Source organism: Macaca fascicularis, chromosome 16 (genome assembly GCF_037993035.2).
Source record: "Macaca fascicularis isolate 582-1 chromosome 16, T2T-MFA8v1.1".
Lineage (NCBI taxonomy): Eukaryota > Metazoa > Chordata > Mammalia > Primates > Cercopithecidae > Macaca > Macaca fascicularis.
The window spans coordinates 81155358-81178605 of record NC_088390.1 but is presented as its reverse complement, the minus strand read 5'-3'; the positions used below and the strand labels follow the sequence as shown (position 1 = coordinate 81178605).

Below are 23248 nucleotides of genomic sequence, written 5' to 3'. Positions count from 1 at the left end.
TGCCACAACTGCTTGGACATCACAGACCGCAGAGGCCTCCCGGCCTCAGCCAGCACCCAATACCCGATACAGGGCCCTGCATTCTCTTCCCATCAAGGTGTTCAGAAAATATCTCAATCCATGGTTGAAGGAAGTTCTTGCCACAGCCAAACTACACATGCCCCGCGGAGGCTCATGACCGTTCTAGAGTCACACTCACATGGGGTATCTGCTGCCGCAACCCCAGTGCCTCCTTTGTGCCTGAGGCTTATGAAAATGTTCCTTGGTCCACTGTCATCGAATCCACAGGACATCTGGGCTTATGCTAATTCATCCGATATCATCATTAACGTGCACCCTAACCGTTCAGCTCTGTGTAAGGGCCGTCCCAGCTGAGTCCCTTGCACCTCTCTGCTGGCTGTAAACCCTCTGGGGTTCTGTGGCTCCTCTCCTCAAGGCCAGGGTGCACTGCAGAGCGCACACTCAGCTATTTCTTCTCTGCACACAGGTGCTGCTTTTGAGCCAGTGTGCAGGGCCAGCACTGCTGGCTGCGACACCGGCCACACGGAGGATCATGGCTATTACTTTAGAGTGAGTGCTTTATTTAATTAAACAATTACTGCTAGGGCCCTGGAGCGCTATTTAGAAAGACATCAGGTTCTGCTTATGATATGCCCCCTGTAACAGAGCAAGCATCGTTCAGGGAATAGCACAGCCTCACAAAACTTGGCAGGGCCACCACAAATGCCACAGACTGATCTACAGGATAAAAGGAGTAGACAGACACGGAGCAGAAGAAAAACAGTGTGGTATATACAGTTTTCATTTTAGTTAGCACAAAATATTTAAGAACATTCCACGTTACTCTCAAAATACTGGGAGGTTGCTAGATTCCACAGACTATGGAGGTTTTTTGGCACTTTTTTTTGTGAAATGAAGAAAAAAATAAAAAATAAAAAAAGGTGGCAGGGAGAGATCTGAAATCAACAACTGGGATGTACCCTTAACAAATATAATAAAATTATTTTTAGTTCTTTGCCCAGAAATGGGAGTTCTGGAAGCAGAGGGGGTGCAGAGTGTGGGACGGACTGGGCCGTTGAGCTTTGGGAGTCTGCCCGGGGCTCAGTTTCTCCAGGGGAATGACGGGAAATGCGTGTGCACACACGGGTCAGTGGCCAGGATCAGCCCAGGTAGCCTGGGAAGCGAGGCACACCGGGTTTTTATCCCTGACTGCACCACTCACAAACAAGGAGGGCTCAAGCCTTGAGCTCAGGGTCTGACTGGGATCAGTATGAGACCTGCAAAGAAACAGTCCTGAAAAAGCTCAGCACAGAAGGTCCCCAGCAGGAATGGATACTCCCCCACGGAGCCCTACTTGGAAGCTTCCCAACCAAATTGGCCTGTGCACAGGTGTGGGGCTCGGGTATACACTTATCAGGCTCCACGGAGCTCTCCCAGCTCAGGGATGTGGATGGGGAGAGGGGAAGGGGCATCACTGGTTACTTCTTTCAGGTGGGCTGCCTATGATATCCACCCTAAGCCCTGTCTGCCTGTTTCTCCAGCAACATGAACTGGGCTTTGGGGTTCTGCACCTTTGCATATGAATACACGGATACCTCCCTTTACACAAGAGAAGGGATCCTAAAGTTGTTTTATAAATGCTTAATTTTCACAGAATAACATTTTAAATACACTAGGGAAACTAACTACTTAAGAGAAATCTGAAGCAAATCCTTCTGTAAAGTAAGGAATCACTTTGTAACAAGTAACTACCCTCCCAATTTATTTTATACCTTTGGATTTTCATATAATGGGGTTCCTAGGAGTTAAGAATGGTGGGTGTGTGGGGGTCAAGGTCATGGCAACAGATCATTTCCCATCTCCATTCACTTCCTGGGTAAACTGGTGAATGGGGGTGGGGTGAGGGATGAGCAACCAGGTAAGTTACACTGCCGTTTTCCCCACATGCCTGGGAGTAAAACTGGGTTGCTGTGGGCAGGTGGTCTTTGCAAGGCTATACTCATTATTTTACAGACAATGGAGATGGGGTAAAGAAATATGGTTTAGGCTGGGCGTGGTGGCTCACACTTGTAATCCCAGCACTTTGGGAGGCCGAGGTGGGTGGATCACGAGGTCAGGAGATCTAGACCATCCTGGCTAACATGGTGAAACCCCGTCTCTACTAAAAATACAAAAAAAATAAGCTGGGTGTGGTGGCAGGTGCCTGTAGTCCCAGCTACTCGGGAGGCTGAGGCAGGAGAATGGCGAGAACCCGGGAGGTGGAGCTTGCAGTGAGCCAAGATTGTGCCACTGCACTCCAGCCTGGGCGACAGAGCGAGACTCTGTTTCAAAAAAAAAAAAAAAAAAAAAAGAAAGAAATATGGTTTAGGCTAAGCACCCCAAATCCAAAAATCCAACATCTGAAATGCTCCAAAATCTGAAACTTTTTGAGCACTGACACGATCCTCAAAGGAAATGCTCATTGGAACATTTTGGAATTTTGGATTTGAGATGCTCTACTGTAAGTATAATGCAGACATTCTAAAATCTGAAGAAAATCTGAAATCAGAAACACTTCTGGTTCCAAATATTTTGGGGAAGGGATACCCAACCTGCACATTCTACCAGGGCCAGAGACACCCCACTGACATCCTGTGAAGGGGCTATGTCAGTCGCCAACTCAGAAGCAAGAACGTAAGATCCCATCACCCCTCAGGACCTTGACGGAGGCCCATGAGCAGCTTCTGAGCTGGGGAAGGGAGTGGTAGGGGGAAGAAGCCAATGCCTGCTGTCTTGTGACCCCGAGTCCCCCAGTCTGGCACCTGTACTGAGACCATGGAGGCAGTGGCACAGGGGACTAGGCATCGTCCTCTCAACTGGCACACAGGTATTGGCCAAGGTGGGGACAGGTCATGGGGCGTGATGGATGGTGGGCATAATGCCAGTCAACCGAACCCACGTCCCTGAAAGTGACATTAAAAACAGTTAGCCGGGCGAGGTGGCGGGCGCCTGTAGTCCCAGCTACTCGGGAGGCTGAGGCAGGAGAATGGCATAAACCCGGGAGGCGGAGCTTGCAGTGAGCTGAGATCCAGCCACTGCACCCCAGCCTGGGCGACAGAGCAAGACTCCGTCTCAAAAAAAAAAACAAAAACAGCAACCCTCTCACTGAGCAGGAGGAGAAAGCATGGGCACTGGGGTGAGGGTGAAGGAGGCAGCCACAGAGTAACTCAGGGAGGCGTCACCCAGGTGTCCTCAGCAAGGTGAGGGGATGGGCTGGGGCAACTCGGGGAAGAAAGGAGGGACGGGGGTCTTGCTCAGACAGGAGCAGCAGTGGTGGAGGAATGGGTGGGGTGGTGGGGGCTCACGCTGTCCCTGGCTAGGAGTTAAGAGAGACAAGCTGCAATGTGGGAGTGAGTGACAGGCAACCTGAATTTCATTTAGGGAGGGCTGGGGTAGGGGGATGGAAAGCACATGGAAGGACAAGAAGCCATTCCTGGTCTAAGATATATAGACAGCTCCTCAGGAAAAAAAGCAAGCAAGCAAGAACAACACAGGCCTGTCCCTGTATTATTGATTTCCTTGAAAAAGAAAGAGACAAGCTAATCCTCTGAGGTCACCATTTCAGTCTGAGCACGGTCACTGCCTGAAGTTAAGAGTTCACCCAGCATTAGACTCCCAGCTCTGCTTGGGTAGCGGGTATGGGCATGTACATTTTTGGGGTGTGGGGAAGAAATGCATTCTTCCTTGAAACCCAGTCTCATGGGATGACTGCAGAAAGCTCAGCATGTACAGGACACACAGGACCCGGGACATGCATCTTAGGGGCTCACAACCCCACACCAAAGCTGGCTGAAGAAATCTTGAAGGCTCACCGAGTCCAGCTCCTGGCGGTGGTGGGCACGGGTTAGAACGACTGCACTCAGCGCACATGCGGTGCCACCAGGTGTGACGGGCATCTCTCCACAGGCGAGAGGGGAGGAAAGAGTGAAAGGCAAAACAAACCTGACCTTTCTAGAGTCTCCAGAACTGAATGAGGAGGAACTGACAAGAGGTGCGTTGGGAGGGAGAAGAAAGAAAAGGAAAGGAAAGAAGATGGACTTCGCAGGTCACCCCAGTGAGCCCCGACATGGTCACCATCCTATTAAGGAGGCACCTGGATGTCCCTGACCCTGGAAACAACACCCTTACCCCTCCAGGTATCCTGGAGTCTCCTCCTGACTCGTCTTGGTTTGGTGTGAGGCTGAGTCCTAACTCACATGAACCAGACGAGAGGGTGGATGTCGCCCAGGAAGGGACACTCTTGACAGGCTGTCTGCTCTCTGGGCTGAGGGTCCTGCATTCCGTTTCTAGATGGGCCAACCCACTAGACTCCTCCCAGAGACAGCTCGCTTATCCTGTCTACGTTTTTGCCGGGCCCTACCCGGGTCACCTTTGCTGTCTGACTGCGCTTCACTCTAATCCCCTCAACGCTGCACAAACCTGGGGGCAGTGTTCACCTGTGTTCTACTGGAGTTGTGCTCTGGGGGCACCACTCATGTTGAAAGCAACAGGAGTGGTGCCTGGGAGGCAGGCGGCACAGTGTCCCCAGAGTCTCCAAGTCCGGTGAAGTCACTGCTGCTCCTAAACCTTGTTGCTTCACTAATTTTCCTTCCTCACTGGTCCTGAAGGCCTCAAAGCCACCTCCTGCCCCAGCACTGGTAAGAATAAATATTCAAGTGAAGGCAGCATTGACCCACTTATTAGCAGATGCCACAGCCCCAGGGCACAGTGGCTGATGCTAGAAGAACAGAGACCATGGCAGGGGAAGGAAGTGTCCTTGGGAAGAGGCACTTAATTCCAACACTACTTGAGTGCCCCGGAAAAGCTGGCCTTGCTATCTAGGAGTGGGGGCACCAAGGCAGACGGGGCATCAATCAAGTCGGTGACAATGATGGGCAGACGTGCAAAGGTGCTCACTCACCAGGGAACATGCTCAGCTGTGTCACCCCAACTGCCTGAAAACGTCAGGCTCCCAGGGCTGATAACAGGTGCCCTGTGCCCCGGCCTGCACATGGCAGTGGGGGCCACCCCCAAAGCGGAGCCTATGGAACTGAGTCTTGGGCAAGTGGAGCAAGCCTGTGTCACCAGGGCAGGACAGAGCTGAGAGGCCAAAGAGCTGAGCTGCTGTCTGTCTGCTTCAGCTCTGGGATCCCAGGAAGCTCCCGTCTGAGTCAGTCTCCCCTCTGTGAAATGGGATGACACTGTGTACTTTACTGTGTGGCTGGGGGTCAAAAGTCACTGGTATGCGCTACACCGATGCAAGGTAAACCGTGGGAGGGTGGGGCACTCATGGCACGCATGGCACTGCCAGGCGGGCACATCACTCCCTCTCCACCCTCACGAAAAGGATATTTTCTCCTTGAGTGGTACTATTTTAGGAGGAAGCCATTTGGTTTTGAAATGGGGACTGCACACCATTTTAAGTGTTGCAAACGGACAAAGGCCAGTGTTGCCATGGGAGAGGGAGCCAAGATGGAATCCTGGCAGAGCGAGAGAAAACAGGGCTGTAGCGAAGGCCTGGAAGGACCCTTGACCCTTCCGGTGTCAACGTGAGCCTGAATCTGAGGCTGATCTCACCCTCTAGGAAGAGAGGCTAGCAGACAGAAATCCCCCTGGCCCTCCACTTCTTCAGGAGGGTGTCTGGAGGGAGCTTGGGAAGACTCTCTCTGTCACAAGGGGTGGCAGGTACTGGCCAGGCACTTGCAGGCTGTATCCCTCTCCTGAGTCACCTGTGCCCTGGAGGTGGATCTCACAGCTCCTGTGTTCAAGGCAGGATAGCAGGCCAGGGTGACCTTGTCCTGTCCCAGGGCAGCCAACGAGGGGCCCCCTGCTCAACACGGCCAGTTTGCGGCCGGGTCTCCAGCCAGGCATCAGCTCCACTCTGCCATCTGCGCTCCCGGCTCTGTTCGGCCGGGGCCTGCCGGGCCACCTGCGACCCAGCAGCATCTGTCCACCTGTGAGCGGTGGATGCTGCTTAAAGCGTTCTTCCTAACGGTGAGAGGCTTTCAGCACCTGGGAGTCCCCACTGTCCCCTCTGACACTGCTTCCCTCTGACTCTCTATAGGAGGGATGGGTCCAGGCAGGGGACAGGAATATCGGCTGGGAGGTGATGCAGGAATGAGGAAGTGCAACAAAGGCGCTGGGCAGTGCCCTTGATCCCAGGGGAGAGTGACACACGCCTGCGTCCCAGACACTTGGGACAGTCTGAGTCCCAAACAGAACTGGTTCATACGCAATCCTATCACCTTGCCAGGGGCCCCTGGCCCCTTCATGCTGTAGAGGAAGGAATGAAATGCCACCTTCTGACTGTGTTGCCTACCAAAGCCAGAGAAACTGCAGAAAGAATCCTGAGATGTTCCCTAGCCTGGAGGCAAGGTTACCCGTCTGAAAGAGGTGGAGCATCTCTCACATTCCCATTTGATTTTTCAAAAGAGCAGGAGGGTTGGGTGGGTGGGGGCCTGAGAATCCAAGGTCAGCTGACAGTGGATGCTGATGATCATCTCCATGGGCTCTAATAACAGGGCCGAGGTCACCGCTGGCTCCAGCTGCAGTGGCCTGCTGGGACACCCCAGAGAGCCCACTGAAGCAGCCAGTAATTCAGGGGACCTGCGCCCCATGACACCCTGCTCTGTGGCTCCTCCAGGGAAGGAGAGGGAGAAAGTGACTCCTATCAGCTGTAACGGGAAGCACAGGATACGGACGAGGGTCGTCAGGCGCAAGGAGGGGGGTTGGAATTTTCCACTGGTGAAGGTCAAGGGCTTTGGGAGGTCACTGGGAGCTGCTGGTAGAAGCATCTCCCTTTTTGTAAGTAATCACAATGCTACACACAGGCCAGCCCTGGAGACAGTTACTACAGCAAGGATTCTCACTGTGCGTGTACATCTCAGGAGCATTCCTGGGAAGACACAGAAGAATCGCTTCCAGACGACTTTCTGAAAGTTAGACCACAATACAAAAGTCTGTATCTCTGTCCCCCAGAACCACTGTTGTAGAACAGCAATGAAGAAGAGGTTATTAGTAGGCCCTTTTAAAAATGCAGGCTGGGTAGGGGCTTCATCTACCTGAGACAAACAAGATCTGCGTGCAGAGTAGGGAGGAGTTTTCAATCCTCCCCTGACCTACTCGTTGCCTTGCTGAACACTTTGAGTGAAGTCTGGCTGGCAGCAAAATCAGAAACAGTTGGTGGTAAAAGGCAGCGTGGCGTCCCTAGAAGGGATGGACAATCTTCTGAAACAGAATGACCAGGGGGCAGCGGGTAAGGACAGCCTTCCTCCTCTGGGGCCCAAGGGGCCAGTTGATGGAATCTAACTCCCCTGACCTTTACAAAGACACGCAGGGATAAGCCCTGCAGGTCAGACTTGGGAGGGGAAGATGCCATCATCACTTGCAGGAGAGCTCAGGACTGAGGGAGGACACCCACATCTTTGCCAACCTCTTCCGCCAGTCACTCTGCCCCTTCCAACTCACTGAGGGAGGGGAAGGGCCTGCAGAGCAAAGAAAGCACCAGAGTTTGGGGTCAGGGGAACAGCAGGCTACTGTTCTGCAGAACCTCACACCCTGGGAGCCACATGCAAAACTGTGAAGTGACTTCTGAGACAATGCCAAGGCCCATCTGCCTTGATTTCTCCAAACTGGGTAGAAGAGCCCATGCAAACCAAAAGCCTCTGAGCAAACAGAAGCCCCCAGCAGGGGACTGGGCTATGGGGGAAGGATACTGTCACTGGCCCAGAAAAAAAAAGGCTCTCGTGGGCAGTCAGGGTCTCCACTCCTGTTCTGCGGCCTCTGCTTCCTGTTTTCGTGGCTTTTGCAGGCTCTGATGACAATTAGCTCTATGAGTTATAAGTGCAATATCTGGGAGATGAAGGCAGTAATTAATGCCCGTCTGTTTTCCTGAAGGGTTCCTTCTGTTCGGTCAGAGAGTTATTGAGATCCAGGGAGGGAGGCTTCCATCATGTGGAAAGTTTATAGGAATAAGTGAGGGAACCATTTAACAAGGCAAGAATAATGCTTCTAAATAATTTATCAGGCAAATAGCAGCAGCCAATATTCCCAGCGCGTAGTATCCGTTTTGCTGGTGGGCGGGGAGTTTGCCTGGCACGGTCTTTAGATTCCAGCAGCCTCCCTAGCAAAGACCCACCAGACTGGCTCTGCTGTGGCTGCTCTGCCCTGAACATCGGCCACCGTGTCTGTCTGAGCCACTCAAACCCCATCCTCCTGCCCATCCACCCTGCTAGAGATCCAGACGGGGCCTTTCACTTACTAATACCTCTGCTAATTTTATCAATCATGGTTTGTTGAGTGCGAAGAGGCTAACGAGCCTCAGCTGTGCTACTAGTGCCTGGGCTCACCCCTCCGGCTGCCATGCTGGTGCCTTTTCCCGCCCCAAGGCTGGGGGAGGTAGAGAAGGGTGCCAGACAATTAACCTGCTACCAAATTCCCACCAGACCTGCAACGGAGGAATCAGGGACGCAGCTCTACTAAAAGACAAACTGCCAGCCACAGATGAATGTGCAGAAGAAACACCGACCATTAGCTGACTGCTCCAGAGATGCAGAGAGGAAAAGCAACCTCTTCACAGCCCAGGCCATAGGGCTCCTGCAGCACGGCTGTAGAGTGGGACTAGGAGGGCAAGAAAAACCATTCAGTGTACCCTTGGGGTTAACAAATCCAACCCCAAAGAGCCTGCAGGGCCTGTGGAAACCTTTCCTCAGATAGGGATAATGAAGTCGGGAGGCCAGCTCCCTGAAAAGCTTGGCTGTCTCTTGGTCCCTGCCTCCCTGCTCCAGATCAGCCAAGTGGCCACGTGTCACACTGTGTGTCACCTAGCACACCTAAATTTATGTCAGGGCTGAGGAGGACCAAGAGGAAGCAGAGAATATTAACAGATACTGCAACAGTTGAAGAAAAACATTTCTGAGTCCCGCCCCCAAAGTAGGCAGAGATAAATAACTGTCTCTGGTTTTGTATCTTATTATCCAGGACCTGTCTGGCATATTATTCAGCTCCCTGCCCCCCGCCAACAGCACAAAGCAATCAAGAACGAGCCTGGAGATTCATCGTCTTCTCTTGTCCGCTGGGAGGATGAGAGGAGGGAAGATAGGAAGAGAGTGGGCTGACCCTTCCCTATCTGGAGAGGATGTTTATGGCCAGACCCAGCATCGAACCATACGCTCTTGAGCTGGCCAGGAGTAAGGTCAAAATATGGAAAGTTTCTGGAAAAAATGAGATGTGGTACTCCTGGAGAACTCTGCTGAGGGTGGTTCTAGAGCCTGAGCTCAGTTTACAACAGTCACGGTCCTGAATCTGGCTATGACCTGAGTGCCTACTCCAAACCATGCTTGACTTTGAGGCCTGCTGCCAGGAACCTTGGGGGCTAGACTCTTAGTGACGCGATCCATTTCTGCTTGGGGCCAAGGCCCCGGTGCTTAGCCAGAGTGTGGAGAAGGGTAGACCCTCCTCTCTGGGGAAGCGATTCTACCTGGAAGTAAAGGCACTTCAGATGCCCTCAGCTGCCCAGGCCGGGCTGGGGCAGAGGCCACAGAGGCACAGACACTCACCAAGTAGATGCGGTAGGCGTCCACTCGGCGCAGGGGCCCCCAGCACCGGTCGGTGTCATTGTATTTGGTGTCTGCTTCCACACCGCAGGAGTCGTTGCCAGCGGCGCTGCTGATAAAAAGAATGACAGCAAGCCCAGGCTCAGCGAGGCCGCCTGGCTGGGCTGGGGGAGACAGAAGCCACTCCCTGCACAGCTGCCTGAGCATCAACAATCAGACTTTTCACAAAGCACTTTGCGGGATGCATCTCTGAGGACGCGCCCTCCTTGTTCCTGCAGCACCACTTCCCAATGACTCAGGAGCCCTTGGTGGGAACCTAGTGGGGCAGGGAAGGGGACAGTGACATGAGCTAAGGACAGACAGCATGGCTGGCTGTGGTCTGTGCAGAAAAGGGCCTGGGCATCTGCATTCCCTAGATGCAATGAACTCACTTGGCATGGTGCTTCTCCCCTGGACGCTCTGCTCTGACTGGCCGAGGAAGCCCCTTTGGCTACTGCCAGCCTGGGGATCAGGAGGGTACTCACCAGGTCACCTGCATGAGGGAGAAGGGCACGGCAGCAGCATAGATGGCAAGGTCCCCATACAGGTAAACGATGATGCAGAAATAGAACAAGTTGACCCCCACTGAAAGAACACAGCCATCAGTCAGGCAGCTACAAAGAGATGTCTGCATGTTTGTTTGTTTTTTTTTTTTTTTTGACTAAATCTCTACCTCTTTCATAGCTTTCAGTTCTCTGAGCTGTTAACTTTCTACAAAAAGTGGAAAAATGACCCCAAAGTCCTATTTCTTTTTCTGGCTGGCTACACTGTGATGCTGACGAGAGACAGATCGGCTCATGACTCTCACCTGAGAGGACTCAACAAGGCTGGGAGGCTCAGAGAGATTTTGAAGCCAGATAGGTGCACGATGAGTGTGAGGCTTGGCGTGGCCAGGGAGTGAGGAGGGAGGAGAGATGCCCCGAGTCAGGAGCCTGACCCCCGGGGTGCATCAGGGCTGGTGGCCCCCTCTGGTGTCAGCCAACACCGGGCTCTAAGACAAGAGATTGCTACTAAAAGAGTTGAAGCAAAGAGAAGTTGACAGAAAATAGCCCAGCTCTCTGAAGCTGGGATCCAAAGGGCAAAAAGCCCTGGATTTCCAAAGGCCAAGTGCCTCATTCTGAATCTGACTGATCCCAAGCACGTGGTGGTCTGGTGTGCTGGGGAGATGGTGCTCAACACAGGCCCATTTCCTTCTTACGGGAAGCACTCCCAAGGGACAGCAGTGATAGTGCGTGACACTGACACACCCACTGCAGAGGCGACATTTGTCCCCTCCCACTCCTGCAGGAGGCTGAACGAGAAGCTGGGAACACAGGGCTCTAGTCCTAATCCCATCAGACTTGTTTCAGGACCCCGGCAAGTCCGTGAACGTCTCCTAACTTGTGAGGATAAGAATCCCACCTGGGCCATCTTCCATAAATGATTCCAGATAGAAAAGCCAGGTGCAATGGCTCTGAAAAGAGTGGCAGGGCCCTACGACCTAAGGGTTACTGCCCAGACAACCAGTCTCCACCCTTGCTCAGACTGAGGCTCACGTTTTTGATGTCACTGGTCTCAAGCTGCTGGTTTCTCTGAGAACATAAAGAAAAATGAAGTGACAGTTCCTTTTTAATCCTGGTGGCTCAGAAAAGCCTGCAGGGTCCCCAAGGGAAAGCCTAGGACATGTTACTCCTGGGCCATGTGAGGTCAGCTCTGTTCCTAGGAGTCTGGCGGGGAAAAGACTAAGAAAACGTGATCCTCAAGGGGACCCAGGAGGCCTCAGCACCCACTTCTTGAATATGGCATGTCCTTCCCTGACATGTCAGATAGCCTGATGTCCAAGCTTAGTGGCCTCTGGGGTTAGCCTGTCACTCAGGCCCGGGCTCCAGGTACAGCCTGCACTCCAGCTTGCTTTCTGCTCTGAGGGGACACATTGTCCCCCACCCCACTCCCAGCCTTTCCTCCACCTGCCAATGGACTCTGGCTCTGTTTACAAACTGCCATTGGCCCTCCCTGGTCAATAAACTTCATTACTAGACACAAAATAAGGGATCAATGAACTTCCTGAGAAGACATCAATGGCCAGGCCCGCATTTCTGATGACAAGAAATGAGCTGGGACTCTAAGGGAGCCTCCTATAGAGGAGGCAGCCCCACCAAGGGAGAAGATGACAATCTGGCAGCCTGTGACTCATGAACGGAGCAGAGCGGAGGTTTTCAGCTGGGGTGATTTTGCCTCCCAGACCTTACTGGGAACATGTGACAATGTCTGAGGACAGTTTTGACTGTCATAAGTAGGAGGTGCTACTGGCAACTAGCAGGCAGAGGCCAGGGATGCTGCTCAGCACCCTACCACGCACAGAACAGGCCCACAGCGAGGCATTCCCCAGCCCAAACATCAACAGGACTGAGCTGGAGAAACTCTGGGGTAGAGAAGGAGACTCCCTCTAAGTGTGAGGCTGGTCTCAGACAAACGTCTTTATTTTCCATTAGATTTGGGCAAATTAAGAGTCTAGTCTGTGGTGGGGGGAAAAAAGGCAAAACTGCTGGTTCCCAGAATTCTTACAGAAATCAGGGCAGATTGCAGAACCCGAAAATGAGAAAGGAGGTTTAAAAGGCATGCGTCTTCCTTCCAATGTGCACTTTATTTTAAAGCTTGCATTTGGAAGGGGACTTTGCGTGGCTGCCAGGAGGAAACGCTTATGCTTGCTCAGGCTGGTGAGACGGGAGGGATAGAAATGGAACAAAGGAGAAGCACAGATGTGGGCTGAACCTGACCAGTTGGTTTTGCTGAATTCTGAAAACCCTCTGTGAGGCCGGTCCAGCAGGGAGGGTGAACCAGGCCCTAGGGCTGCCTTTGGCTGATAATCACATTGCTTCGCCAATGACAAACTAAATGCTTAATGTCCTAAAAGCAGTCAAGGAGATTCTAGTTCCTACAGTCCCCCCCGGCTCTAAGTTAAGTGCAGTCACATTTAAGACTAGAAAGAACTGGTAGGGCAGCCCACTCGACAAATGGGGCTTTGACAAAGGGGCAGAAAATCTTCTAAGACAGTTGCAAGGGGAAGGATGAACTGAGAATGTGACTCTCAATGAAATGGAAATAAACAGGTCTGGGCATTGAAAACTAAACTCTTTTTTCTTTTCTTTTCTTTTTTTTTTTTTTTTTGAGACCAGGTCTTACGCTGCAGCCCAGGCTGGAGTGCAGTGGTGTGATCCTGGCTCACTGCCACCTCCGCCTCCCGGGTTCAAGTGATTCTTGTGCCTCAGCCTCCGGCGTGGCTGGGACCACAGGTGTGCACCACCACGCCCAGCTAACTTTCATATTTTCACTTGAGATGGGGTTTCACCATGTTGGCCAGACTGGTCTCCAACTCCTGGTCTCAAGTGATCCGCCCGCCTCCCAAAGTGCTGGGATTATAGGCATAAGCCACCGTGCCCGGCCACTAAACTCTTAAATAGCTCATATTCCAAAAGAACCAGATTTGCCATGAGACATAAGATGTCGCTGGAACACCCAACAACTCAACCCCAGAGTTGGGTGGCTCCCTTATGGTTGTAGCCAGATCCCAGGAAGGAGCAGATTCACCAGCACACTTTAGGGCTCCGGTCTCACTTGGCAAGCCTGGGTGTGGGCTCCTGGCGCCCTCTGCCGGCCACTGGGAAACCAGACCCAGGCGTGCGTGTAGCAGATCCCATCGCTGTCAGAAGGTGTTATTCTAGACAGAATCGGCCAGAAGAGGGCAAGGTCAGAGGCAATCAAGCAGGAGGTGCAAAACCATCAGTGGCCTCCATCAGCTTCCTTTGCAGGAAAAGGAAAAAGCTTCTTTTGTAGCTGCCTCAGGTTCCTGACCTCCACTGGAGCAGCTGCCTGGGGCTCCCGACCTCCGCTGGAGTAGCTGCCTGGGGCTCCTGACCTCCGCTGGAGTAGCTGCCTGGGGCTCCTGACCTCCGCTGGAGTAGCTGCCTGGGGCTCCTGACCTCCGCTGGAGCAGCTGCCTGGGGCTCCTGACCTCCGCTGGAGTAGCTGCCTGGGGCTCCTGACCTCTGCTGGAGTAGCTGCCTGGGGCTCCTGACCTCCGCTGGAGTAGCTGCCTGGGGTTCCTGACCTCTGCTGGAGTAGCTTCCTTGGGTTCTTGACTTCCACTAAAGAAGCTGCCTCTTTGTTTTTAATGCCCACAGAGAGGGAGGAATCGAGGAAAACAGGTCAGCAAGGTGGCTTCCAGGTGCTGAGGGAGCAGCTCTACCACCTGCTCTGCCCCATGGTCTGGCTGTCAGGGTGGAGCCCTCATTACAAGGGCGCAGGTCTGCAGGGAAGCACCAGCTCCCCATTTCCCCACACCCCACCCCCAAAAGAACTTCTACCTTTATTGAAGAACATGGAGGCCATTTGTCCCATTTCCACCCGGTCTGTGATTTCAAATGGGTTGGGAGATCCACGTTTCTCTGTGGAGCCAAAAGAACAACAAAGAGGAAGTGGTTCTTCACGGGGAGAGCTTCGGAGGGTGGTGTGGACCTCACTGAATTATTTAAACCGTGAAATCCCCAAGTGTCCAAACTCGAGAAAACTTTTCCTAATGTTTCCTGCTTGACATGGTTTAACAGTCTTTTTTTTTTTTTTTAAAAGGGAATTCAGAGATGTTCCTGCTGGGGTGAAAGGGAGGGCAGGCATTGGAGCCCAACCCAGCCGACCAGGAAGGAGACAGCAAGGCAGGGGCATATATGAACATGAGGGCACAGGGCAGGAGGAGGAAGAGATGCCACAGAACGACATTTACTCAAGCTTCCAGGGTGCACCAGGCAAGGAACCAGGCATTTAATCATCTCAGCAACAGGAAGGGGGGTGGGGGGAAACTGAGGTGCAGAGGTCAAGGAACTCACCAAGCAGCAAATCTGAGTAGTGGCTAAGCCAGCAGGGGCCAGGCCTGTGCCCAGGACTGAAACCCTGTGATCTTTTGAGTCTACCACAGGGCCTGCATCAGAAACCAGGGGCAGGAAATGCCAGAGTCTGTGGGGAGACTCCCCAGGGCCTCTCCACGAAGAAAGGGAACCCTGTGGCCCAGAGGGAAGTGCGGACCCGTGAGGACCCCAAGACTTACGCACAGACAGGATGGGCCGTTTCTCTGCCCGCTCGTAGTTGTCCCGGATGAGAACATCGCTGTCTGAGGCTGTGGAGGAGTCGTCATCTTCCTCCTCCTGGGAGGCGGTAGGATGGATGAGGAGGAGGGAGAAAAACAAAGGAAAACAAAAGAGCACATCAAAAAAATACAAAATGTTAGCCAGGTGTGGTGTCATGTGCCTGTAGTCCCAGCTACCTGGGAGGCTGAGATGGGAGGATCACCTGAGCCTATGAGATCGAGGCTGCAGTGAGCCGTGATTGCAACACTGCACTCCAGGCTGGGTGACAGAGTGAACACCCTGTCTCAAAAGAAAAAAAAAAAAAGAGAAAAAGAAAAAAAAAAAAGCACGGAACTCTACAGAAAAGCCCTGGGACAATGGTGAACCTGCTTCATTTGTTCTTATTTTTTTTTTCTTTTGAGATGAAGTTTTGCTCTTGTCGCCCAGGCTGGAGTGCAATGGCACGATCTCAACTCACTGCAACCTCTGCCTCCCAGGTTCAAGTGGTTCTCCAGCCTTAGACTCCCGAGTAGCTAGGATTACAAGCACTTGCCACCACGGCCAGCTAATTTTTGTATTTTTAGTAGAGATGGGGTTTCACCATGTTGGTCAGGCTGGTCTTGAATTCCTGACCTTGGGTGATCCACCTACCTCGGCCTCCCAAAGTGCTGGGATTATAGGCATGAGCCACTGTGCCTTTTTTCTTTTTGAGACACTTGCCACTCCATACCGTCTCACTCTGTCGCCCAGGATGGAGTGCAGTGGCGCAATCTCAGCTCACTGCAACCTTCATCTCCCAATTCATGCAATTCTTGTGCCTCAGCCTCCTGAGTAGCTGGGATTACAGGCACACATCATCATGCCTGGCTAACTTTTGTATTTTTAGTAGAGATGAGGTTTCACCATGTTGGCCAGGCTGATCTTGAACTCCTGACTTCAAGTGATCCGTCTGCCTCGGCCTCCCAAAGTGCTGGGATTACAGGTGTGAGCCACCGCACTGGCCCCCGTGTTCTTTCTGCAGGGTATCTGTATCTGATTAGGAAGCTCTCAGCACAGCTATGCTGCCCCATTAGAGGTGGTGGAGACTCACTCCGGAAGAAGAAACAGCACAGTTCCTGGGTACAAAGCTTTCAAACAGCTGAGCTGGGTGCGGGTGGGGGTAGGAGGGCCTGAGGCTGAGACAGGAAAGTGGCAGAGGCTCCATCTGTGCTTTAAGCTTTAGGTGGCTATTAAGCTTCAGCTCTGGGACTGGGGTCCGGGAGCAGTGCTGTGGACAGAGCCTGCCGTGCACTGAGAGGAAAAGAATGGGCTGCTGAGACCGCCTGTTGGGTAGCTGGTGGAACAGAGGCATAGCCCAGAGACACACACACCTTGAGGTTCTCCATCCTCTTCCAGCGGAGCTGCGCGTTGGCTGCGGCCATGGCCTCTATCACAAAGGTGGTGGTCACGAAGCTGAGGGGTCCAAGTGCCCAGCACCAAAGGCAGACAGGAGGTTGGAGGAGACAGAGAGAAGGGAGACACCATTGTAAGACCAGACCCACCAGCCCGGACCATTTTCTTTCCTGAGAGCTGTTCCCTAGAGATGGGCTTTACCTGGTAAAAAGGTGTGCGTGCTTTGATGTTGCTGTCTAAGGTGAGAACGTATTTCCGGTGCACGAGAGAGAGGGGCGTGAGCTGAGTGATGGGAGGGAAACTACCCAAAGGAGAGAGGGAGCTGGGGGCAGAAGCAACGCTGGGACAAGCTGTGCTGCACACCCAGGAGGGGCTGTGGGGGACAGATGCCAAAGGATGCTCTCAGTGAGGGGAGGCTGCCTCACAAAGGGTCCCCCCAGCTTCTGGAAGGACAGCAGGCAGCTTTCACCTCACCTTGCAAGGACACAGGCAAATGGTCACCTCCCAATTACATACACTAATGGAAGGAGCACAGGCATGGATAATTGGAAATGGGCACTCGGCTCCGGAATCCATCCCTTTTTTCTTTGGCAGTACTTTTTACTTTCCAAATAATCTGGCTAATATTAAAATAAGCTTGCACTTCTACGGACCAATTCGAAAGGGAGATTGGGAGGTGGCATCAGATGCTTGCCGAGAAGTCAGACTAGATTGGAAAAATCATCTTTTCTTTTCCTCTTAAAGAAACTTGAGACCTAGATGACAGCTGGAATGCATGAATGCTTTTGTTAACGGAGAATACAGAAGTGGGCTGCCTTCCTGCTAATAAAACCTGAGGTATGGATCCATCTCTGCCATGGAACAGCGTGGGACGAACACTCATCTCCTGCTTTCTTGAGGCCAGGACAGCTCTGCCATCAGACTCACCCCTGCCCCTCCCTGAGTATTGACAAGGGATGGGGGGCTGACTGCTCGCCCCGAGGTCAGGTGGCAGGAGGCAGAGGAGTCGCTTGGCCCCACATCAGTTAAACCCACACTCACTCCCACTCTCGGGGAGCAGCCAGCTTTGAAACCCCCATTCCAACTGCCTCAGCATCTCCAAGAAAGGTTTCTCATTATCTTGCCTAAGTGACCATTTTAAGGGCTTTAGATTTACCCTTCTTTTTGGAAGTGAAATTAAAATCAATCTTAATTAAGGCATAAAGAGACTTCTCATGGTTGCGGAAGGCCAACTCATTGATCACGTTCAAACACAAATGGGTTGAGCAAGGAGCGGGGTGTGGCGCCCCCTGCCTGGGAGCCCCTAATGAACACTTCCCATTCGATGGCTGCCTGTGCTGAAGGTCCTTTAAAGGGGACAGCAGAGTCATGTAAGGACAAAGACTTCTAGAGCTCTTGGCTGCCAGGGCTCACAGTAGATAATGAACCCCAAGATTCACTCTTAAAACTCCCCAAAAGAAATGCATGAAGAAACTGAAAACCATGGGTGCTTTCCTATCCCATTCAGCTTCTTGTACGTCTTAGTTTGCTCCAACTACTAAGCTCCGTCTCATCCTTCCACCAGCACCCACCCCCTCCCCATTCAGATCCTCACTTAGATGCAGCCCTCCCTAACCCTGCTTCACCCGGCATCTTAGTCCCCTTGCCCTGCTATGCCTTCCTCTTTCCACAGCACTCACTGCCTTCCAGCTCACTCTTCAATTTACCCATTTATTATCCTCACTGCTCACTGTCTGTCTCCCCACAAAATAAAGTCAAGTCTGCACAGGCAGAGATTGTTGTTGGTGAGGCTCCCTCAGTACCCCGAAGGGTGCTTGGTGCACAGGTCGGGGGTCGCTTCTCTCAGGGGAGGTATTTCCAGGTGCTCCTTCCCATCTCTTTTTTGCAGTTTGTGGATTCCTACCTGGTTGAGGATGGAAGTGCCTAGTCCTAAATCCCTTCCTGGCCTGGGGCACTTGCTGACGACTTCAGACCCGTCCCGTCCCCACGTGTGTGGGAATCCTGAGAAGAGCCACAGGTGGAACCCACCCTCCCTGAAGCACCGGCTGGTGAGGCCCACACACCTGGCTCAAGGAGTAGGCGTCCCTAAAGACCTGGGGAGGTACACAACAGGCGAGTGCCATGCTTGATCATGCACCCAGGCGTGTGTTTATCACCTAATTTGTGAATTACCTTAAGTAAATTCTAAATTCCAAACTGATTTCCCATATCACCTTAAATGTTTGTTAGATTCTTTTTCTGTGGCTGGGTGGTATTTTCTCAGATGGCAAAACTTGATGGTAATGTTAATAAAGCATACATTTAATAGCAGGGGAGGTAAATCTGCCAGGGAAGAAATAGGCCAGCATCATATGAAACATTCCAAAGCCTAGTGGACGTCCAGGTTTTTATCTGACCAGGGCTGTGTAACCGCTCCACTAACACAAGCCACCAGGAGGCCTCTGTGACTACTGTCTCCTCTCTGACTACCCTGGCAGGGACTCACCGAGCTAGAGACGGGGTAGACAGGTCTTCCCACCCCTCAGTGCCCTCATGTTCGGGCTTCCTGGGCCGACTGCCTCCTGCTCCACTCCTGGCCCCTGTGGGAAAGCCCCCACTGCCTCTCACCTCATGAAGCCCAGGAACACCAGCAGGACGAGGCTGACGAGCCACCCGGCGGTGGCGAAGGCCTTGGGCATGGTGAGTGCACCCGTGCCCACGATGAGGTTAAACATGTACACCAGCCCAACCTGGAACCGACAGAGGCGACATTCAAGCCCAGAACTTAATCAACATCTCCCCTTAACAGTTCCCAAGGAATGACCCTAGTGATGGCACCGCTGTGGAGGCCAGAAGGCCAGACTTTAGACAGGGAAGGAGGCAGGACAGGAGAATTACACCCGGGGTCTAAGGAGCCAGGCCTTGCAACCATAGAGCCTGTTAACCAAACATGAATACGTGGATGACTCAAGCCCTGGGGTTCAGTTTCATCTCTATTCCTACTGTCATCACTGCCGTCCCCTCCTAAAGCTGCATCGCAGATGCTAGCACTCTGCTCAACCAGGCTGTAGGCTTCCTGGGGTCAGAGCACCACAGGCGGGGTACCTGGCATGAAGGTGAGCGCATAATGCTGACCTCGAAGAAACACCCACTTTTCCAAGACCACTAAGCATGTGGGCTCAAGGTCCTTGCCATTGTCCTTTGGGACATGGATATTCATGCTTCCCTTTCTCCACCCCCTCCCCGTATCAACTTCAGGTTTTCTTTAATAAATTTGAGATATAATTCACACACCATAAAATCCACCCATTTAAAGTACATACATCAGTGGGTTTTAGTAACATTCACAAGGTTGTGTGACCAGCACCACCAGCTAATTTCATTTTATCACCCCCCAAAAAAACCCATTTCCATTAGCAGCCACTCCCCATTCTTCCCTCCCTGCTTGCCCACCCAACTTCAGGGTGATTTCTCAGGTCACTGACTTCAGGTTTTTAAACCAACCCACAGTTTACAATGATTCCCTTTCCAAGATCTGAACCGTGAACTTCCTGTCTGACCCAAGCCCCTACCCTTCTGTGACGCTCTCCAATCCCCCAGCCTCCTCCCCTGCCAATCCTCCCTCCCAGAAGCCCACCCTTATTTTGGCATCATCTGCTTCCTTTACTGGTGCAATCAGCAGGCTCCACCAAGCACACGCCTCCTTTCCTCGTGTATTTCTCTTAGTATCAACCTTTCTGCAGACCTCAAGTCCAGCTGCCTGCTAGTCACCTACACCTAGACACCCCATTAGTAGCCCCATCCTCCTTCCTTCCCCCCCAGATCGCAGTCCTAGTGACTTTATTTCTGGAACTTCTTTGGTGGCTAACTCTGGCTCCTATCCTTATTTACAATTCAAATGAGTCTTTCTGGCCTGGACTGGTGCAGTAGACTCCTAACTGGTCTTCCTGTACTCTGCTAAATTGGGCGACTTACCGTAGGCTTTACCACCTGTTTCTGATCATTAAAAAAGACAAACACCCCATCTCTGGGAATGCTCACTCGTTTCTCATTTTCTCCTCCTGTTCTTAGAAAGATGCGCTTTTCTTTATTTTAAAAGTTTTCTGAGATAGCCACATGCTGAATTTGTGATCAGAAACACACAAATTGCTGCCCATTCTCCCAGACTCAGTCAATTATGTTTTTTTTTAAAGCATGAAGAGGACGGGTGCAGTGGCTCACTCCTGTAATCCCAGCACTTTGGGAGGCTGAGGCGGGTGGATCACAAGGTCAGGAGTTTGAGACCAGCCTATCCAACATGGTGAAACCCTGTCTCTACTGAAAATACAAAAATTAGCCGGGCCGTGGTGTGTGCCTGTAATCCCAGCTACTCAGGAGGCTGAAGCAGGAGAATTGCTTGAACCTGGGAGGTGGAGGTTGCAGTGAGCCAAGATCGCGCCGCTGCACTCCAGACTGGGTGACGACAGAGCGAGATTCTATCTCAAAAAAAAAAAAAAAAAAAAAAAGCATGAAGAAATAGAGATGGCCAACTCCCGCCTTGGGGCTATTGGCTGGGGGAAGGAGGGGCTGGGCAGTGGTTAGAAAAGACAGGCTTCCCAGCAGGTGCTAACTGGACATTTGAGAGCAGGACATAAGGGAGGGCACCCTGTGGAGAGGAAAGCTCTCTGCCTGCAGTACGTGAATACCTGGCACAGGACCAAAGCCCTCTCGTGCCACCTCCCCAGCCCCTCAACTCCTACCCAGCCTTCAGGGCCCATTCCAATGCAACTTCTTTTTTTTTTTTTTTTTTTTTTTTTTTTGAGACTCCTGGAGTGCAGTGGCTGGATCTCAGCTCACTGCAAGCTCCGCCTCCCGGGTTTACGCCATTCTCCTGCCTCAGCCTCCGGAGTAGCTGGAACTACAGGCGCCCGCCACCTCGCCCGGCTAGTTTTTTGTATTTTTTTTAGTAGAGACGGGGTTCCACCGTGTTAGCCAGGATGGTCTTGATCTCCTGACCTCGTGATCCGCCCGCCTCGGCCTCCCAGAATGCTGGGATTACAGGCTTGAGCCACCGTGCCCGGCCTTTTTTTTTTTTTTGAGACTGAGTCTCGCTCTGTTGCCCAGGCTGGAGTGCTCACTGCAAGCTCCGCCTCCCGGGTTCACGTCATTCTCCTGCCTCAGCCTCCCGAGTAGCTGGGACTACAGGCGCCCGCCACCACGCCCGGCTAGTTTTTTGTATTTTTAGTAGAGACGGGGTTTCACTGTGTTAGCCAGGATGGTCTCGATCTCCTGACCTCATGATCCGCCCGCCTCGGCTTCCCAAAGTGCTGGGATTACAGGCGTGAGCCACCGCGCCCGGCCTCTAATGCAACTTCTACCACAAAGTCCTTCCCAGGCTCCCAAAGTTGTCCTGCCTCCCGCCTTTGAATCCTTGTGGCAATAACACTTCTTTTGCCCTCTCTTGGGTTTCAGATATTGGCATATTTCTCTTTTCTGTGTTACTAAACATGAAGCTCACTGTGACTGTGGGCTGTGTCTCACTTCTTTCTGCATTTCTCAGGGTGCCTGGCACACAGGCTGGAGATGGGAACACCCAGCTGATTGCATTGGACCCTGCTTGGGTTATCTCTGATGTGAGGCTGAGAGTCTTCATCATCCAGTTTTGGACATCACAATTTCAATTTTTATTTTTTGAGACGGAGTCTTGCTCTGTTGCCCAGGTTGGAGTGCAGTGGTGTGATCTTGGCTCACTGCAACCTCCGCCTCCCAAATTCAAGCGATTCTCCTGCCTCAGCCTCTGGAGTAGCTGGGATTACAGGCACCCACCACCATGTCTGGCTAAGTTTTGTAATTTTAGTAGAGACAGCATTTCGCCATGTTGGCCGGGCTGGTCTCTAACCCCTGACCTCAGGTGATCCACCCGCCTCGGCTTCCCAAAGTGCTGGGATTACAGGAGTGAGCCACTGCGCCCAGTCCGCAACCTCAATCTGATCCCACAGACAAATCCCAGAAGGATGAAAACAAGTTTGAATCATCTTCCTACTGCCTTGCTTGGGTCACATCATCATCATGATATGATTCCCCTCTGGGAGTCCTGGCTCAGAGTGGTGCTGCTAGAATAATTTTGAGGGCAGAAGCTGGGCGAGACAGGGAACACACAGCCCACTGCTGGTCTTCTGAATGGGAAGTTCTGGCTTTTCACAGTAACTGTGAATGTCTATAACTAACTCATGTTTACTTTTGCTGAGGTTAGTTTCAATCACTGGCACTTTCATGCTCGTGTGTACAAGGGTGGGAATGGGTCATCTAGCTAGTTCAGTTCTGTTCATTTATTCAACAACCAACAAGAGCCTTCTACAGACTGGGCCCTGTGCTTGGAACTGAGGATGATAATAAACCAGATAGATATGGCCCTTGAACTCATGGGGCTACATTCTAAGGAGGAGACAGACAACAAGAAAACAACTGGCCGGGCGCGGTGGCTCAAGCCTGTAATCCCAGCACTTTGGGAGGCCAAGACGGGCGGATCACGAGGTCAGGAGATCGAGACCATCCTGGCTAACACGGTGAAACCCCATCTCTACTAAAATACAAAAAAAATTAGCTGGGCGAGGTGGCGGGCGCCTGTACTCCCAGCTACTCGGGAGGCTGAGGCAGGAGAATGGCGTGAACCCGGGAGGCGGGGCTTGCAGTGAGCTGAGATCCAGCCACTGCACTCCAGCCTGGGCAACAGAGCCAGACTCCGTCTCAAAAAAAACAAACAAAAAAAAAAAAAAAACAAGAAAACAACTACAGGCCAGGGGCGGTGGCTTACACCTGTGATCCTAGCACTTTGAGGTGGGCATATTGCCTCAGCTGAGGAGTTCGAGACTAGCCTGGGCAACATGGCAAAACTCCATCTCTACTAAAATACAAAAAATTAGCCGGGCATGATGGTGCACGCCTGTAATCCCAGCTACTCAGGAGGCTGAGGCATGAGAATCACTTGAACCCAGGAGGCAGAGGTTGTAGTGAGCTGAGATCATGCCACTGCACTCCAGCCTGGGAAGAAAACAACTACGGTTTCAGCTTGAGAGAGGCGTTATGAAGCAAAGAATCAGGGCGCTGTGAGAAGACACAGTGGGAAAGCACTGGAAACAGTGGATACCCCAGGAAGGGAGATGGAGGATGAGAAGGTGCTGCCCAGGCAAC

At 52.3% G+C, this 23248-nt stretch overlaps 1 protein-coding gene across 15 annotated transcripts in view; it reads right to left on the bottom strand.

The window, feature by feature from the left end:
- The window catches only part of TMEM104 (transmembrane protein 104), a 78829-nt gene that overhangs the window by 48882 nt on the left and 6699 nt on the right, over positions 1-23248 (bottom strand). For 6 of the 15 annotated variants that reach the window (XR_012426114.1, XM_074020353.1, XM_074020356.1 and 3 more), the window contains exons 3-8: positions 18707-18828; positions 16078-16159; positions 14689-14785; positions 13955-14035; positions 10097-10196; positions 9576-9684 (exon numbers count right to left, since the gene is read on the bottom strand). Coding sequence is in view for 12 of the 15 variants with exons in the window: in XM_074020353.1 (XP_073876454.1) it covers positions 9576-9684; positions 10097-10196; positions 13955-14035; positions 14689-14785; positions 16078-16159; positions 18707-18828 (591 nt within the window). In the remaining 3 variants the exon portion in view is untranslated. Of the gene's footprint in view, positions 1-9575; positions 9685-10096; positions 10197-12054; positions 13751-13954; positions 14036-14688; positions 14786-16077; positions 16160-18706; positions 18829-23248 lie in introns of those variants that run through there. The other 9 variants (XM_074020354.1, XM_074020357.1, XM_074020349.1 and 6 more) reach the window with 6 other exon arrangements.